General features: G+C 39.1%; 2 protein-coding genes across 2 annotated transcripts in view; both read right to left on the reverse strand.

The window, feature by feature from the left end:
- The window catches only part of LOC142369914 (uncharacterized), a 32,473-nt gene extending 23,242 nt beyond the window's left edge, over positions 1 to 9,231 (reverse strand). Inside the window, exon 1 of the mRNA XM_075452325.1 lies at positions 9,048 to 9,231. Coding sequence (XP_075308440.1) covers positions 9,048 to 9,114 — 67 coding nt within the window. The 5' untranslated portion in view covers positions 9,115 to 9,231. The remainder of the gene's footprint in view (positions 1 to 9,047) is intronic.
- A 3,700-nt stretch (positions 9,232 to 12,931) lies between these two features.
- LOC142369989 (programmed cell death 1 ligand 1-like) lies at positions 12,932 to 17,853 on the reverse strand. The gene is made up of 6 exons (XM_075452407.1): positions 17,514 to 17,853; positions 17,138 to 17,404; positions 16,327 to 16,428; positions 16,199 to 16,241; positions 15,852 to 15,964; positions 12,932 to 15,560 (listed from the first exon to the last, which is right to left on the reverse strand). Exons 1-6 carry the CDS (start codon positions 17,851 to 17,853, stop codon positions 15,556 to 15,558), a joined length of 870 nt encoding a protein of 289 aa, XP_075308522.1. The 3' UTR covers positions 12,932 to 15,555.
- Positions 17,854 to 18,779: the final 926 nt, after the last annotated feature.

The raw sequence follows: 18,779 nt of genomic DNA on the forward strand, positions 1-18,779 counted from the left end.
TATACATACTGTTAACATAATTGAAGGAATATTTGGAGAAATATAATATGTCCTGCCATTTTCTTTCTTCCTTTTATTTAATTTCATTTATGTTATTATATTTAGGTTACCTATGTAATGACTTATGCACCTTATCCACTTTATGTCTCATACTGTATTTGTTATTTAAATCCTTTATGCCTGACTGTTTTGTATTGTCCACAGTCAATGTTCTGATTGTGATTGGAAATTTTAAATAAAGTTTGAAGGAAAAAAAAAAAAAAAAAAAAAAAAAAACCTTCTTCTTCTTCTTCTTTTTCTTTAATGGCGAATCGCATCCCCTTGGAGCATATATCGCCACCTACTGTTATTTTATTTGATGTTCACCTTAAATCCTTGTCCTCAGACCAGTGTTTTTGAGGAACGTGAAGATCAGCTTGTTTACTTCTTTTCTGGATTTACTTTCATATATTGCCTTGAAGTCCATGTCCTTGATGTTAAAGTGTTCCAGTGCAGTTTTCAGCATGAGTCTTTGCCTTGTATATTCCGGGCAGCTAAAAAATACATGATGTATTGTCTCTTGTTGTTGGCAACCATTGCACTTGCCAGTTGGATGTTTTCCAATCAGATGCATTGTTGAATTTAACCCAGTGTGTCCTAATTTTATCCTGCTGTTAATGCTCTGTTCTCCTCTACTACTCCCCCAAGTGCTTTCCGTTCCTACTTCCCTTTGTATCTGGTGTAAATGTCTTCCTTTAGTGTTACTGTCCCACCCCTTTTGCCATTGTTGCTTGATGACAGCTTTTGTAACCGATTTGATTTCTGCTCTACTGATGGGTACCATTATATCAATCTGATTCTCTTTCAAGCCACATTTTGCCATTTGATCCACTATCTCATTCCCTCTAATTCCCACATGCGCTGGAACCCACACAAATTGAACAATAATTCCCAAATGAAGTAGCCTAAACATGATGTGTAAAATTTCCTGTAAAATATCCTGCCGACATTCTGAAGAGAAGTTGTTTATACTCTCCAAAGCTGCGCTGGAGTCAGAGCAAATGACCACTCGCATTGGCTGTACTTCCTCTATCCACTGAAGTGCTAGTGAGATAGCCATCATCTCTACTGTGTATACTGCTAAGTGATCACTCGTTCGCTTCCCCACTTTGACCTTTAATTCAGGAACATAAAATGCACAACTAGTTTGCCCACTTTCTGGATTTTTGGATCTATCTGTAAATACTTGTATAAACTGCCCATATTGTTCATGTATAACAGTGTTCACATAAGCCTGCACATTGATTTTATTTTTCATTGACTGTACCTGTTTTAATAATGCTAAATCTACTATAGGTTGAGGTAGCACCCATGGTGGAACAGCTGCTAACACCACCGTCGGACTAATATTCCATTCTTTAACTTTGAATTCCTTACATAACTCCGAAACACAACCACAAAAACTTTCTTTTTTAATTTTGTTACTTTCCCAACTTGTTTTTACAGCTTGTTTAGTAGGGTGAGTATCTTTATGGCCCTGTAGATTTGCCCAGTAGTTAACAATTAACTGTTTTCTCCTTAATGAAATAGGTATTTCTCCAACCTCTACCTGAAGTGCCGACACTGGTGTAGATCTGACTGCCCCACAGCATATCCTTAGTGCTTGTGCCTGAATTCTATCTAATTTTTGTAGTGACGAGTATGCAGCTGAACCATACACTATTAGTCCGTATTCTATGACTGATCTAATTATAGTTGTGTATACGTTCCTCAAAGCAGCTCTATCAGCCCCCCACTTAGTGCCTGCCAAGCACCTCATAACATTTAAAACCTTTTTACATTTATCTACTACTTTATCAATGTGAATACTCCATGTGACTCTCTCATCCAACCATATTCCTAGAAACTTAAATGTCTTGACTTTCTTTAGTTCTTGTCCATAAATTTTTAACCTAACCTCCTCACCTATCCTTTTCCTCGTAAAAAATAACGTTTCAGTTTTTTCCACCGACAATCTAAACCCCCATGTCAGAGACCAGTTTTCAATTTCCTTGATGGCTACCTACAATATAATTTATATTTCTGCCCCTTTTCCAAATAGCTCCATCATCTGCAAAAAGTGACTTACCAATATGAGATCCTACTTGTGTATATATATCATTTATCATAATAGAAAACAAAAGAGGACTAATTACACTCCCCTGCGGGGTTCCATTCTCAACTTCATGCCTTCGAGAATATGAATTGGCAACTCGGACTCTGATAGCACGGCCAAACAAAAAATCCTTAATCCAATTATATACGTTACCTCCCAGACCCATATTATCCAGTTTAATTAATAATCCTTCCTTCCACATCATATCATAAGCTTTCTCCACATCAAAGAACACAGCTACAACACACTCCTCGTTCGCTTGGGCTTTCCTGACTTCAGTTTCCAGGCACAACAGTGGATCTAACGTACTCCGCCCTCTTCTAAACCCACTCTGATAAGGAGTCATTAATTCATTTTTTTCAACATAGTATGTCAGCCTTTCTGTTATCATTCTTTCCATAACTTTACATAAGTGCGATGTCAGAGCTATAGGTCTATAACTGTCTGGACTGGTTGGATCTTTCCCAGGTTTTCTAATAGGAATAATGACAGACTCTTTCCATATTATTGGCAGCTTCCCTTTCTCCCAAATCTTATTGTACATCTCCAGCAGCTTTCCTAATGCAAAATCACTTAATTTGGCCAACATTATGTAACATACATTATCCTTCCCAGGAGCAGTCATTTTACACTTACTTAGTGCTCTTCTCAACTCTTGAATAGAAAAAGGTACATTTACAACACTCTGTGACAAACTTCTTTCCTCATATACATTAGGATGCTCCTCTAACACTTCCTGTCTCCTGATCTTACCTTCTTCTGTCAAATTTTCCGAAGAATGAACTTTGACAAAATTCTTAGCTAGAATTTCTGCCTTCTCCATAGCACCATTGGCAATTTCCCCTCCTTTCTCTAACACTGGCAGGTTACTCTGCTGTCTAATTCCCCTCATCTTCTTAATCATTCCCCATACTTTATCTAATGGCGTAGTTCTCCCAATACTTGAACAGAATCCTCTCCAACACTCCCTTTTTGCTCTTTTAACAATTTTCCTTACCTGAGCCTGTGCCTTTTTATATTCTAATAAATTGTATACTGAATGTGTTTTTCTTAACTTTCGAAACAGCCTGATTTTACTTCGGATTGCATCATTACATTCTTTGTTCCACCAAGGTACCATCTTAACACATTTACTAAGTTTACCAGTTTTATTCCCAATAGTTTGATTAGCACTTTTAATTATATTTGACGTAAATTGCTCATTTATTTCATCAATACTTCCTGCCATATCTATCTTAACAAATTCACTATCGCACAACTTAGCAAACACCTCCCAATTTGATTTAGAAAAAGTCCATCTCATGATACCGTCTAGCTCAACCACATTACTTATATTAAACTTGACTATAATCGGAAGATGATCACTCCCAATACTGTTATCTGCCAATATTTCCCACCTGCTACCAGAAGCTAATTCACTTGTTACCAGAGTTAGATCGATCGCAGACTCTGTTCCATCTCTAAAATTGATTCTTGTACCTTGCCCATTATTTAAACAAACTAATTCCATTGCCTCCATTAATTCCTCCACTACCTGTCCATTGTAATCTGTTGATTTCCCTCCCCATATTGTATTATGTGCATTAAAATCACCACACCATATTACTTCATTTCCTTGACTGAGTCTTTCTAATTCCTCTATTTTGAGTTTTTTACATGGATTATAAAAATTCAGGACACTAGTTTTCCTTTTATTAATCCAAACTTCTACACCCACTATTTCTAAATCAAAATTTTTCTTAAATGTTATCCTACTATAAGACATTACTTCTTTGATAAAGATTGCACATCCCCCTCCCTGACCATTATTTCTATCTTGTCTTATAGCACTATATCCCCCAATACTGAAGTCCAAATGAGTCTTCAGCCATGTTTCTTGGATTCGCGAGACAACCTCCCGTCCTTTTGCTATTTAATGTTGTCTGACCACAGCTGGCAATTTGCACTGTTTTGACACAAAAATGGACTCTGCAAGGACAAAGAAAAGACCTCGGCGATATTGTGACCATTGTGACACCGAATTAAGCCATACACAATAAAACACTGAGCGCACTACTGCACATTATGTATACAGGCCAGATTTCTATATTTTTATTTCTATATTTCTATTTTATTTAAGAAACCTTTTAGAATATTGCTGTTGCATGCTTATTTTATCTTTATCTTATCTTTATTATTATACATTTGGACATCCAGTGCGGGCAACAAAGAAAAGAATTTCATTGTTCAGGGAAACACGTTTCTAACTGCACATATGACAATAAACCTTTGAATCCTTGAATCCTTGAATTTTGCCCACAAAAAGCGGTATTACAAAAGAGGTGTTTGGGAGAAAAAAAAACAGATATGCATCACCTGTCACCAGCAGACAGCGTGCACCTCTTCTTTTTCAAGACAACACAGCAACAAACTTGGCTGGAGTTGGAGGTGATGGTGAACGTGTAGAAACAGGCCTGCCCACCCCCCACCTCACCCCACCCCACTTGAAAATGACTGTGGCAGCTCCTGACCTGATCACTGGCATTTACATATTAAAGGCTCTCCTAAGTAGGGGAGGGGAGGGGGGCATGGGGGAGCAGTTGCCAGGTCAATTTGCGACAACTTGGGCCAAGTTTTCACTTTTACCACCGCAAATGCAGGGGCTTAACGTATGCGGACATGTAAGGGGCCACATACATCCACAAATCCTTCTTTTCATGCAGTGTATGCACTGCAAACAGTGGACAGGTGTGATGGCAATGTTAAAATTTGTGTCATTGTTGAATTCATTTAATCATTGATTGTGATTATATATATTCCTTTTCATGTATTCAAAATGTTCCCGTTAATTGAGTTTGTATAATTATTAGAATAATTTAGTGTTGAGTGTTAATTAATTATTAATTAACTATGTGGGATGATTTTCTTTCATTTTAGATTATTTCTTTATTAAATCACTGATAAGTGATTTCAGGGGGGACTATGTGGGAGAAGGATGTCATGACATTCTCATGACATCTGGCCTAGTTACATCGTGTGCCTTGTTGACTGGTTCATATGAAGATTGTTGATAGTTAGACGGCGAGAGCTCGGTGCGCCACGTACGGTTGTTTTGATGAAGACAAGCATAAAGAGGTATCACAGAAGGAAGACAGCGGACATTTTGTACATTCTGTATGCATATTTGCTGTGACAGTTTGTTCAATAAAACTCCCCAATGGACTGCTGACCGACGCGTGATTCGACTCTAATTTCTCCACAACACTAACTAACTAACTAACACTGCCTGTCATGTTAGCACCATTTGCCTCATTGTAAAACCTGCTGTTAGTAACGGTTGGTTAAGGTTAAATGAATGCCTTCTCAGGCATTACATTTAGATGAAATCATGAGAGGCAGACCCTGACTGGCTCAGAGCCAGAGGCTGGTGGTACTACCCCCAGTTCACGTCTACCTCCAGCTTCTCCTTTCACCAGAGCAGGGAAGAGTTAAATTACCCAGGCCATGATAGACCAATGTGGACCTCACCGTTGTTGGGTTTGTGAGGTCACGACTCGTGTTACTTCTAAACTAAACAAAGTTGATGCTAATCGACCGGTTTGTTGTCCTTTTTCTCCAAATGAGAATCGATAAGGGAACCGATGTGTAGTAATAAGCAAAGAAGAGCTTGACTTTGCTTAATGTCAGCCTCCCACAGCCCATCACAGTCAGTGTACACAGACCATAGAAGAAAAACCCAAATCACTAACTGTAAACACTTTTTAAGGCTGGTGTGATCATTTACTGTCATAAAACTAACAGCGATCTGACAAAACAAGTATGAAACAGCACAACACTGACAACTGCGCAAAGAATAACACTTTAAAACAACTAAGAACACACTTAAACACAAACATGGTGTCACAATGCATGCTGGGAAGGCTCTGTGCAGCCTTGCCAACATGCTGCTATATTAATAAATGTAAAGTGCTTCTTATGAGAGTTATGTTTAACCTGATGATTTGAAGTTTAAAATGCAGAAGAAGTCTAAACAAAAAGCTTTATTTATACGTACAGTAAAAAGTTTGGACACATCAACCCATTCAAATAAAAAGGCTTTGCACTAGAATAATGGATCTACTGGCTTTAACATCACCCCGAGTAGAACCGACTGACGTTGGAGGGAAAACCTGCAGAGCTCAGATAAGTGGTTACATGCAGGCCTGCCGATAGGGGGGGACAAACGGGTATTTTGTTCCGGGCCCAGGAATGGGGGGGGGGCATAACTGGGCCCCCATGAAGTTGCGATTAATTATTGTATATTTCCTTCAAAATGTGTTGATTTGAGGGAGAAAAGTGCTTTGTAGGTTCCTTATTGAAGCCATAAGCTTGACGCTCTTCTCTCTCCCGTCATCCACATCCGCGATTGAAATGAAAAACTCCACAAGATCCTTTTCTATGTTCTTCAATTTACTTCCACAAAACGAAGAATGTTACATCCATAATTCAATATGAGAAAATAAAGAAATTGACAGAGAGAGGGAAAGGTCAAAAAACTGTGTGGCTCCACTCCAAGTTGCCCGACCACACTGACTCCTGACACCAAACTCTCCCGAGACCAACCACAAATCAACCCAAATCACGTTCCCACATCCAAACTCAAAATAGCCATCCCAAACATCAAACCCAAATAGGACCCAGGCTCCTACATGCTTTATTTGCATTTAATAAATGACTTCTGGATCGTTTGCCTTCATTGCCCTTAAAAAGAGGGCCAATAACCCCCTATCACCCCTATTCCAAAAATGGTTTGGTCTTTGATTACGGAGAAGAAATAAAACGACATCATTTGACCATAAGCGGTCATTGCGCGTTAGTCGAAATGCACAAATCAGGAGCGCAGAAAAGAAAAGAAAGGCGAAAAAAAACCGAAGAAGCCAAGAGCCTGAGGGGTTCTCCACACAAATATTTCACAAAAGACTCAGATGATGCAGCAGGTACCAGTACAGGCAGCTGTGCAGCAGAGCCAGGTAAGACACGGCCAACTTTTCCCAGCCCCGTGAAGTAACACCAGGCACATGCGGCGTGCCAATCATATTAGCACCACATGAGGGAATAGCAAGTCACACGGAACTCAATATCAGACAGAGAGAGCATTGAATCATTTCATAACCACAACGGCTTAATTACACTGTGTTTCATAGGCCTATATCTAATTGAAGTCCGCAAATATGTCCAAATGTTTCAGGCACGCACGCCAATCAGGCTGAATTGATTTGAGAATCATCCCCGGTCAGCTGAATGTCAGCCAGTGTAACGCGGCTCTGGTTTAACCTTATTTTGTTTAAAATAAGCCAGTATAGACATGGCAACGTGTGAAATTGCCATTTAGATAGAGTTGAATGTAACGAATGGGTTATAAACGTGACGTTTTGGGGTAGCCTGTAACCTTTGTTTAGACTGATTTAACTTGACACTCGCCAGATGAATGGGCTCCGCCTTGTTCCCCGAACATTCTCAGAAAGTTCAGCGGACATACACGCGGGTCTGGCGATAAATAAAAGTACCCTTAACATGATTCCCTTGGTCAAGTGAAAAATGGTTGATGAAATGTGCAGTTTATGAGCTCTAAAGAATAAAATAGCGTGAGTTTTATTGTAGTAGGATTTTGAAAGCCATAACTCCACTCAGTCCATATCCATATCCAGGCAAAGTGGTAAATAATCCTTTTGGTTTATCCGCAATAAATGAGAGACTGGGAAAGTAGAGGTGGGTGTAGGTGGGTTGCTACGGGGGGGGGCATTCAGAGAACTTTGTCCCGGGCCCAGCCAAACCTGTCAGCGGCCCTGGTTACATGGGAAGTATTAATATCATCCTCAGCCAAATGCAAATGTTGACAGTCAGGACTGAAAACTGCTGACTCCGTAAGAAGAATGATACTTAAGAAGAAAACATTAAACAAGATTATAACTGCAAAACCTTATGTAACGAAAACCACAAAGAAAGCACAGATGTGATCCGCTTGTAAGACACCCTGTTGGTTTTACATATTAATGGGTTCAGTGAGTTTTTTTAAATGAACCATTTATGCCTTGTGCATTCACAAATAAACACACATTAAACAACAATCCACAGCCACAGGCTTGTTTATCATTCAGGCAGACAGAGAAGCAGCTGGGCTGATAAATAGATAGAGACCTATAGTGACTATTTGTCTATGAAAATAATAAGAAAAGAAAAGAAAAAACTTTTGTCTTTAAAGTTATCAAACTAAAATTAAACAGAACTCAAATAGTTACTTGACGCACTCTGGGTTTCTGGTTTACGCAATGAGAAGGTCCAAAAATGTCAAAATGTAGTCCATCGTGGGTTTTATTCCGACTTTGCAGGCAAAACAGAACATGACAAGCTTTATGAGATCCCTTCTTGCCTCTCCTGCTCACCCACCTTGATGAACTGACAACTGAAACTGCTAACTGGTAAAAAAAAAACATGTGACCACCCAAGTGCGCCCAGAGCTCCCTAAAACCCGAGTATTTATGTGAAACGCCCACTTCCCAAACAAAAATTAATTAAATTAATTACAAACCAATTTATCCTAAACAACTCAAATTAAACAAAAATGCTAATTATCAACCAAAAACTAAGCAAATAATATAAAATAAATCTAAATTCTATGGCTTAACTAGAAATAAAGAAATAGCTCCTACACCTATCTTTATAAAACTAACAGTTCTGTCTCCATCCTTAAAGTCTTTTCTACAACTGAAAAAGTTGTAACAGTTGAAACAGAATATATTTGAAGTTAGTAGAAGGATCATAGAGTCAAATATTAAAATGATCTTATATTATATGAATTATATTCAACAGTTTCTCACAGACGTTTCACTTTATGAGGAACAACTGAGTAAACATTTGCTTAGTGATGTGGCAGCAGCTGTTGGTCCAAACTCACCTGCTCTGACACGAATGATCATCCAGAGAAAAATGATTAAAAATACAGTATAGCAGATCCCAGTCATCCTCCTGTGACATTTCAGGTGATGGTTCTGGGAAGAAGAAACAGGAGAGCTGCTGGTACCGCTGTTTCAAAGCACCGCCGTGTTGCAGATGGTCTGAAAGAGGTGTGGTAAAAAGAGGAAGTTAAAGCTTCAGATGAGCAAACAACACGCTGTCAGTTCATTGGAGCAGCCATCATACACCGATGTCACCGATACAGCCGCGGCTATTCAGAGACAACAGGGGAAGCCGGACAGCCTCTCCCATTCTCTGGCGAAATTGCTACATCTTCAATGTTAAATTGACGATAAAACAGTTATTCACAAAACACAAGATATGCCCAATACTGCATTTACTTTCATAACTACAACATGTTGTCCTGTAGCTTAATGAAGTGATTTGTTCTGAAATCGCCGCCGTTCACTGAGGAAATCATGTTATGAAGCCGCCACTAACAGCCAGGCTTCCGAGCCGAGGGCTGCCCGGCTTCGAGGAGGGGGAGTCAAGTTTTTTTCTACAATTCTAGGTCATCATTGGCTAAATCGACAAAAACTCATCACTTCCAAGGCTGCTCGGCGTCTCTGGGGGTAGATTAGACGTGGGCGTGTCAATATGAGGGGCTGTGTCGTGATGATTGGAGTTAGTGTTTGTCCATCATGAGCGATGTTGTGGCAGCCGAATTTTTAAGCGGGGAGAAGCACGCTGGAACTTCAGTCCCAAAGCGGATACGAAAGAGACTGGTTGTCTGTGAAAGTGCTGTCAGAGTTTCACTCATTTCCCATCGTTTCCATTTCCATTGCAGGTGCACTGTGTAATACTTTTAGTTGTTTCTTTCCAGAATTCATGCTGCCCATTCACAAATGTTACCTTTTTTAAGAATACTTACCACCACCATCAAAGTCTAAGTATTCATTATGACAGGGAAAAATGCTCCACAGATCCAGCCATTTACAGCCCTTAGATTTGATCATACTTGATTTTGGCCTTGCTGTGTGAATTTTCAAAGTCTATACCTTCTTTCTGTGTATTTGCTGGGCATACTTGTCATACTAGACACAGCTATGTTATAACTAATTCTTTTTAACTTTTACTATCTTCTGCTTTGGGATGGCACGAGCCACTACAACCCTGAACGCGTAATATGGGCTTCCCCTGTTTTAAAAGTCAGCAGCCGCCACTGATGTAAAACTGTGTTAAACTGTAACGTAAAGATTCAATATAATCAAGAAATTAAATATGACTCATTATATTTAAAGCAGACTTTAGCTATTTTAAAATGAACCGCTGGTCCTGGTTGTGATAAAACGAGTGGACATGAAGTTGTCCTACTATCTGAAACCAGTGGCGACCTCAGTATTGCTCTGGAAGCTGCACGGTAAGAAGCAGCGCTCTATGACAACAAGTACTGACCGCTTGTAAACCCGTGTTTGTGGGATAATGGTGTTAACGATGGAACTGAAATCCATAAAGAGTAAACTTGGGTTGGTTAGGCATGGTAAGACATGCAGTTTCATTTGCTAATGATGATTACTTTGTGGCTAAAGTCATGTGACAATGTGCAACTATTACTCATGCGTTTTGGAGGAAATTGCTATAAGTATGGCAATACAGTTATACATGTCACAGACAACATGGTCACACTTATGGATCTAATCAGGCTGATATGAAGGCCAAAAACCATGAAAGCAAAAATAAAGTTTCACCTGCAAAGAATCTGTTTCAGGTTAAAACAAAGAAACAGAGCACAAAGATGAAGCTGAGGTCAAATCTAAAACAGAGAAAAGACTTCTGGAGAGTTCTGCAGAGCTAAACATAAAGAAAAACCTGACAAACAGCAACAAACACAGCTGCAGCTCATATTGCTCTTTTGGAAAATAAAAATCTAACAATGAAAGCTTTAGAGTTGAAAATCTTGTCACAACTTGAAGGAAATATTTGTTGGCATCAAGACAGCAGCTGTGGTAGTTAACTCTGTACTCACCTCCTCTGGAAATAATCAGCATCCACAGAAACATGAAATTATGATCATACTGCTGCTGCATTTCATGTGACAGCGAAGCACAGGAGAGTGCTGAGTGTGTGCAGCATTGTTTATTTTCAAACTAAGGAAACAGTTTTTTTCCTGCTCTGCAATCAGATATACATTTCCTGGGAATTTGCATTAATGAGTAAGAAGATTAAACAATGAAGACTTTATGTTATTAATTAGCCCTCTCTGTGATATTTATCACTTAAAACCCCTCAGTGTCTGATAGAACAAGTAACAATCATGTCAATGAGAGACTTAGTTACTGAGATGATGAAGAAAACAGAAACAAAAGATCAAAGTCTGTAAAATGACTTTTAGACCCAGATTTACTAAGTTGGATGAGTGTATGTTCAAGAATCATAAATTGCACCAGAACAAAGGTCCCAGTTTACTACAGCTTTTATCCCTGAAGAGTTTTTCCTTCAACACATCCACAGAGATTAGATGTTACACTTTAAACAAGTTTAAACTGAGTTGATATTTGATATGCAACCAGCAGCTGAGATAGTTAACTCTGTACTCACCTCCTTGTGCAATATTCAGCATCCACAGAAACAAAAGGATCACCAAAATGCCCTGTACAGTCGATCCTGATCATAGTTCTGCTATATTTCATGTGACAGTTGAACAGATAAGAACAGATGAAAACAGAAAACAACGCTTGTAGCCTATGACAGTTGAACCAGTTTGCAGAGCACCAACTGTTGAACTGTGTTTTTTCCCCTTGTAAAAATCATATGAGGGAGATAACATCTAATGACTGACGTTTTGTTTTGCATGTACCTTAGGGTGTAAATAGAACATTTTGAGAATAACCCACTCCTCATTAGTGCGTCCAGGGGAGGCTCACCAGATATGTATACCTTATCTTCTGGCTATGTGCCTGTGGACGGGGGGCCGCAGTATCTTCAGGGTCACCAAATAGGGGAGAAGCACCCACAGTGAGACAGAGATTGCATTGATCCTTTGGGCTTTAAAGATCTCTCCAGATTTGATGCATGATTCTGTAATTCTGATACGGACCTGGTTGCCAAATAAAAAATGTCTGTGTTCGACCAAGTTCTTCCTGTACCATCTGTTAGACTGTTTGAAGGTGACCATCCCTCATACGCCTCATCTACTTTGACTCTAGGGCCTGATGACAACAGAACAGCTGCCCAGGAAACCCTCCTTACAAACTAATTTCCAGAAAAATATTCTGACATCCAATGAACACTTAAATCTGAGATTCTGTCAGTTCATTTGAACCTTTATTTAAAAGACACAAGTACATGTTTCAGTGCATCCACTGACCAACTTTTAGATTTTTATTAAGATTTTCAAAGATTTCTCAAGAATAAAACATGTTTTTCCAAAAGAGTGACTTTTACAAAGATTAATGTTTCTTCAAGAAAAAGATATGATGAAGATATGAGAACTATAGTTTTGTCATCTACAGTCCAGAGATGTGACTGAAGCACCACCTGCTGGAAAGAGACTGGAAAATGCAGATTACATGTTACCAAGAGTTTTACATATGAGCCAAAACTATATTTAAAGAAATGTGTTCGTAATTTTGATTATTTTAGAGCTGCATCATTTACTGTGTCAGTAAACAAAATATAATTAGAAAATACAGAGTTGGCCTTAATTCAAATATTAATTGATTTTTAGGCCTTAATGAAATTAGTTAGGACTCAATACTAATCTAGTTGTAATCCAGGTGTTTTCATCATCAAATGCTCTGTTCAGTGTTAGACTTCATATACATAAAACTTTCCTCTGGACTCTGTTTGAAATTTTCAAAGCACAAAAGTTAATTTCATTTTTCCAGAATTTTTGTTCGTAAATCTTACTGAGTTAACAGAATATCAAGAAGTAGAAGTAACATTTCTTAGCTGATATGAAATAACTCCTGCTGTAAAGTTTTATTAACCTTATTGTATAAAGACTCTGTTTCACCAGTTTTTAACACTTTAAGACTGAAGGGATGCAAAGTAAACACTGCTTAAAAGATTACATATAAACATTATTTTGAATATTTTGTTCATGAACAACATGATTCAATGTGTTCAGCGGGCTACACAGGCAGAATTGAACATAAAATTAGAAAATATAGAAAAAAAAGAAGTATATAAAATGATGGATAAGCATAAGAAGATATGTAAGACATTCTGTGTGTCTATGCTTGGGTCTAAAAAGGTTTATATGTGTTCAGGAGCTTTGGCTTTAAAGTGGTAAGCAGTGCAGTTGAGTGCAAACATTCGCAGCAATGCAGTGTGTGAAGGGGATAATAAACATCATCTATTAATAAAGCCTTGTATAATAAAGAGTTTCTAAAGGCAACATCTTATTCTTAATAGTAGAGAAGTCATTAAACAAGAAGAGCAGCAAACACAACAGAGCTGACAGTATCACTGTGTCGTTTAAAGACACACAGCAAGGAGCAGGAAACAGGAAATAACGTGTCATGAAACCCATGAAAAAACTGTCTCAGATTCTCCTCATACAAAATACCACATTAGAGCAAAGATCACTGTGAAGTATATAAGGTAAAAAGAGCTGCAAGATGCACAATGTGTTCAACTGTGTTATGTTCAAGTCCAGTTCCTTATTTTTCCTTATTCCTTCATCCCCTTTTGGTTTCGTTAGGGTTGGGCCACATCCTAGTTTGTTTGAGAACTGCTAACAATTCCTCCAACTGAAAGGACCAAACAGGCAATCATTTGTTCATATCTTTAATTACAACCCATAGTGGCACCCTCTAAACTACAGCCCCTAAATGTAGCTGGAAGGAAGTGCAGCTCCTTTAAGTGTTTCCACATCAAGTGTTCCCTTTAAAGGGATAGTTCGCCTCTTTTGACATGAAGCTGTATGACATCCCATATTAGCAATATCATTTATGAACATTTTCTTACCCCCTGCTGCGTCCTGTGAGCAGAGTTCAAGCCTCGTTTTTGGTGTTGACAAAAGTAGTCCGGCTAGTTGGCTGGGGTCGCAAAAATAAAGCGTTTTGCTTCTCAAAACAAAATGTGTTCAAAAGAGTAATACATTTGCATCACAAAATCGTTGTGCAGGAAAAAGTCAGACTTCACAATCGCTTGGCGCTATTTTCTCTCCCTTCGTGTCACTACAGGCTGTGTAGACCGTGCAGACCGAAGTATAGACCGAGCAGTCCCCTGCTTCCGAGCAGCAAACACTGTGAAACGGGCGCGGCTATCAGCAGGTGGCAGCATAAATACATAAATGAATGGTCATAAATGATATTGCTAATATGGGATGTCATACAGCTTCATGTCAAAAGAGGCGAACTATCCCTTTAAGCCACAAAGCCCTCATGGAGGATGGAGGGGTGGATGGCAGTGTTATACACAGTACTTTGCATTATATACTTTGGTAGGATATAACATCACAGATGCTATTTTAGAAGTTATGTTCAGTTAATAAGATGACCACTTAACTGAAATACTTGGTTGAGTTTAGGCAGTAACATCACTTGGTTTGGGTTATAAAACATCATGGTTAGAACTAACATAATACATCATTTGTTTTACTCCACCACATATTAAGTCTTATGTCTCTAAGAAGGTAGAGGATGGCACCTCCTGGCCCTATTTTAATAATAAGTAATAACAAAGTCCACTTAATGGACTGATTAGATATGATATGAGTGTGTGACCCTGTAAATGTGCATGTGTGTTCAACAGGTGCCAACCTGGATGGGTTAAAAGTGGAGGACAAATTTCATGTGTATGCATGTATGCATGACAATAAATCTGATCTTAATCTTAACATTCAAAGTGGGTGTGCTGATTAACCCACCTGTGACTGAGCTCATTCATTTCTGTAACAAAGTGAAATCCAGGAATTTATCTTCAGTTTCAAGACAAAATGTGAGCCGTGCATGGTTAATCTAACATTTTTGAAAAAGTTTGATCTTTATGCTCTTTTGGATGATTCTTACACAGGTTAGTTCTAGTTATGGTGGGAAGAAGCAGAAGAAGAACAGGCAGGAACTGCTTTTGTGGTGTGTGCTCCAACAACTTGTTTCCTTTAACAAATCTCTTCATAGCTTACTCCTTTTCTTTTAAAGTGCTATCCAGAGCCTCACAGTCTTTATCCTTCATCGCCTTTGCAAAAAAGACGTGTCAGTGATGGTCCCTGACACCCCACATAGCAGACCGGTCTGGGCCAGATCTGGCATCAAGCCGGCACTTCTGGCCTACTGCTGGCATGGCAAGTTGTAAGTGAAACGGATGCGGGCCAGATTTGGCAATGGTGGCCCGCAGCTGGCCCAGTGCTGGCCCATGTGTGGACCAGCTCTGAAAAACAGGATCTGGGCCAGTAAAGGGCCGTCATTCTTTGCGGTATGTGGGCCAGACCAATTTTGCCATGTGGGACTCCCACTGGTTTATTGCACAGCAGTGTTCTTCATTTGTAGTTTCTTCCATTTAAATTACCCTGTAAACAAAACAAAAAATATTTAATGTCAGTTTAACAAAATATGTTTTCACGTCATGGATGTTGTTGAATCTAGCCAAGTTAATGGAACTCTGACTGAGATAACTGTTTTAGCTGAAAATTTGTTATTTTATTATAATGTTACAATAAAGTGTTAATTAAAAGTTTGTCATTGCTGTAGCAACAAAGTTGTCCCCTCACAGGATTGTGTTTATGAAATGTGCAGGTTATATTAGCAATGTATGTCAATACAATACATTTCTAACACAGTAATTTAATAAAGTCACAGACCTGGAGCTGAGTCCTCATCTGACTGAATCAGAGGGATGTTGGAGGCTTGTTGGTTGGAGTCAGACGGGACATTTTCAGTCTGGGCTTCATGAGTATCCTGAACATCTCTGCTTCTGTTGCAAAATGTACAAAAACTTACAATAAAATCCAAATAAAGAGTTCAATTCCATACTAGTTATTTTTTTCACAGTAAAATGATTCATTGAGTCAAACAGAAGTTATTAACTTCAGTGTGTTTAATGTTTTCATGTAATGTGAACTCAGACTGATCTTCACACCTGATCCTCTTTTTATTTGAGGTGGATGAAGGAGTGCAGATTGATTAGAAAACAATAGGACTGACTTACTCTGAGGTTTCATCTCTGTCTGATGTTCTGTTTTCTGGTTGATCTGTGAAAAGTTCAGATGACAACATCGTTAACACAAACAACATTCACAAAATTAATTTAAAGATTGATGCAGATGGTCATTTTACCTTTGGTCTTTTTACATAGCATCACCGGGATGAATATTACAGCAAAAGTGGCTCCAATCACTATAACTGGGACTAATGTGGCCGCAACATTGGCTGAATTTTCTGAAATAGAAGAGATCATTGAAGACTCCCTGGATGCTTTATGATGTTTCTTCATCATTTTCTACATCTATAGGATCACGTAACTATTAAAGGATAATTGACAGTTTCTTGTAAACACTTCCTGAGGATCTAACTTGTTATTTTACCTGAACTCATCCTCAGACAGATGTCAGTTATCATCGTCTCCTCAGAGTTATTGAGCTCACATGTGTATGTTCCCTCCTGATGTGAAGTTAAGTCCTGCAGTGTGAGGCTGCCTGACTCTGAAACATCCTTCACATGCTGCCTCCACTCCTCTGACACTGTGTAGGTAACATCAGGACCAGGTTTGGTCAGGATGGTCTGATTGTGGTTGAATCTCCAGATGAGACTCATTATTGAGGTGTTGAGGCAAAAATATTTACATTTTGAAAGATTTTTTTAAAAGATTCTCTTTGTGATAAAAACCTTTCTAGATTTATTTGATGAACATTTTTCATGTTCAGCTTCCTGTCTAATGTTTAAGTCATGTAACGATTTGTGAATTGTTAGTTTGAGATTGAATTGAACTGATTTAAATAGATTTTTATTGGCCAGAAAAATTGTCATTAAGATGATATTCAGTCTAAATAAATATAAACTGTTTTTGTGTCTGCACATCCAGGGATTTTTGTTTTTAAAAATGTAGTCAAATTTGGACAGAAACCTGTTTCAGGGGTTTAAAACTCACTCAAACGCCTCCATGAAGCTCTCCTCATGTTTCCGTGAGTGCTGACGGTGCAGCTGTAGATCAGATCAGTGTCACTGTCTGAAAGTATCAGAGAGCTGCTGATGTTGTAAAGCTGCTGTTCAGTCTGCTGGACTGTGGTTGTGTTCTGGAGCTTCATGTTGGATGGAGGGCTGGTGGACCAGGTGAGCTCAGGTTCAGGGTAGATCCAGTTAGAGCTGCAGGTGATCCTGTTTCCTACCTGATCGATGCTGACTTTCCTGACTGGAGCTGCCCCCCCCCACAAAAAAAACCCCACAAAAGACAAAAGTTAAAAGAAACCACACAAATAAAGAACTCTTTCTGTAGCATTTTCTGTATTAAAGTCTGTCTCTCATACCGTCCACTTTTAAGTTGATAAATGAATATGTGCTGGAATTATATGTCCATGTTAAGCACTTGTATCTGCCCTGGTCCTGAACTTTCACCCCTGTCAGCAGCAGTGAGGCATTTCCTCTGGAGATCTGATCCTGGAACAGTGAAGTTCTGCCTCTGAAGCGTTGGTCCTGGGGTATGAGGTGGTCTTGTTTGTTGTAGTGGACAAGAATGATTCCTGTTGTCAAGTGAATCCACTTAGTGAGGACTTCAGCATCGCCCTGAAAGCTACATGGCAAGATGCAGTCCTCCATGACAGCACAGGACACTTCAGTGTCTGAAACATCAGATAAAGAGACATCCATGGTTCAGTACAGGAGAACTCGCAGTAAATGAATAAATAATATATACCAATATACCAAATATATAAATAACTCAAATATATTCACTGAAACATCAGATTTTTTTCTTTGTCAGTCCATTAACAACCAAATTTTAATAAATGTGTACAGTTTATCCAACACGTCTAATGAATTGCATTAAAATCTTTAGACCAACTGAAAATAAGTTTTGATTTGTGAATTAACACAAGATTGTTGGGATTTATTTGCAGTTTGTTTGTTGCACAAAATTAAAGGATCTGGGGCCCGTTGCACAAAAGTAGGATTTAGACATCCAGGATGAGTTACTTAGCCAGGTTCAAGGAATCCAAAACATGGGCGCCCAGGCTTAGTTGGTTGCACAAAGGCCAAGCCAGGATGAGCAGACGCAGATTCATTAAGCCAGGTGAAAGCGATCCTGGATAAGTGCTGCACACGGCTTTCTTAAATAGACCCCACGATCGATCATAGATTCACTGATTCACCATGGCAACAAGGGCGGCGTATTCCTCCCCAGCGGAGCAATAATTATTAATGGAAGCATATGAAGAGGTGACGGAGAAAATAAAACAAAAAGGAAATACTGCCACAGTTAAAAAACAAAGGGAGCAAGCGTGGCAAACCATTGCTGACCGCCTGAATGCGTAAGTAGTGCACAAATCACACTCACCACTCCACTGAAACTATCACAATTAGGCAGTGTTCGAACTACGGGGGACTCGGGGGATCCGAGACCCCCTGAAACTGACACGAGACCCCCCCGAAAACATGATTTGGGAAATGTTGGGGGGTCTCTAAAATATTGGCAAAATGTGATTTCCCCTGATGAGTTATGATTGCAGACGCGATGCGTGTGGAGGTGTGGAGCCTGTGTGCGTAATTGGCATAAAGCTGTGCTGTCCGCCGCGTAT

The sequence above is a fragment of the Odontesthes bonariensis genome, chromosome 20 (assembly GCF_027942865.1).
Source record: "Odontesthes bonariensis isolate fOdoBon6 chromosome 20, fOdoBon6.hap1, whole genome shotgun sequence".
In the NCBI taxonomy this organism is placed as follows: domain Eukaryota; kingdom Metazoa; phylum Chordata; class Actinopteri; order Atheriniformes; family Atherinopsidae; genus Odontesthes; species Odontesthes bonariensis.

Excerpts from the sequence above, each read along its gene's own strand:
- LOC142369989 (XM_075452407.1), bottom strand. The coding sequence starts at position 17,853 with ATGGATGTCTCTTTATCTGATGTTTCAGACACTGAAGTGTCCTGTGCT. Across the intron at positions 16,242-16,326 it reads GCTATGTAAAAAGACCAAAG|ATCAACCAGAAAACAGAACA; the intron begins GTAAAATGACCA and ends AACTTTTCACAG. Across the intron at positions 15,965-16,198 it reads GACAGAGATGAAACCTCAGA|AAGCAGAGATGTTCAGGATA; the intron begins GTAAGTCAGTCC and ends ATTTTGCAACAG.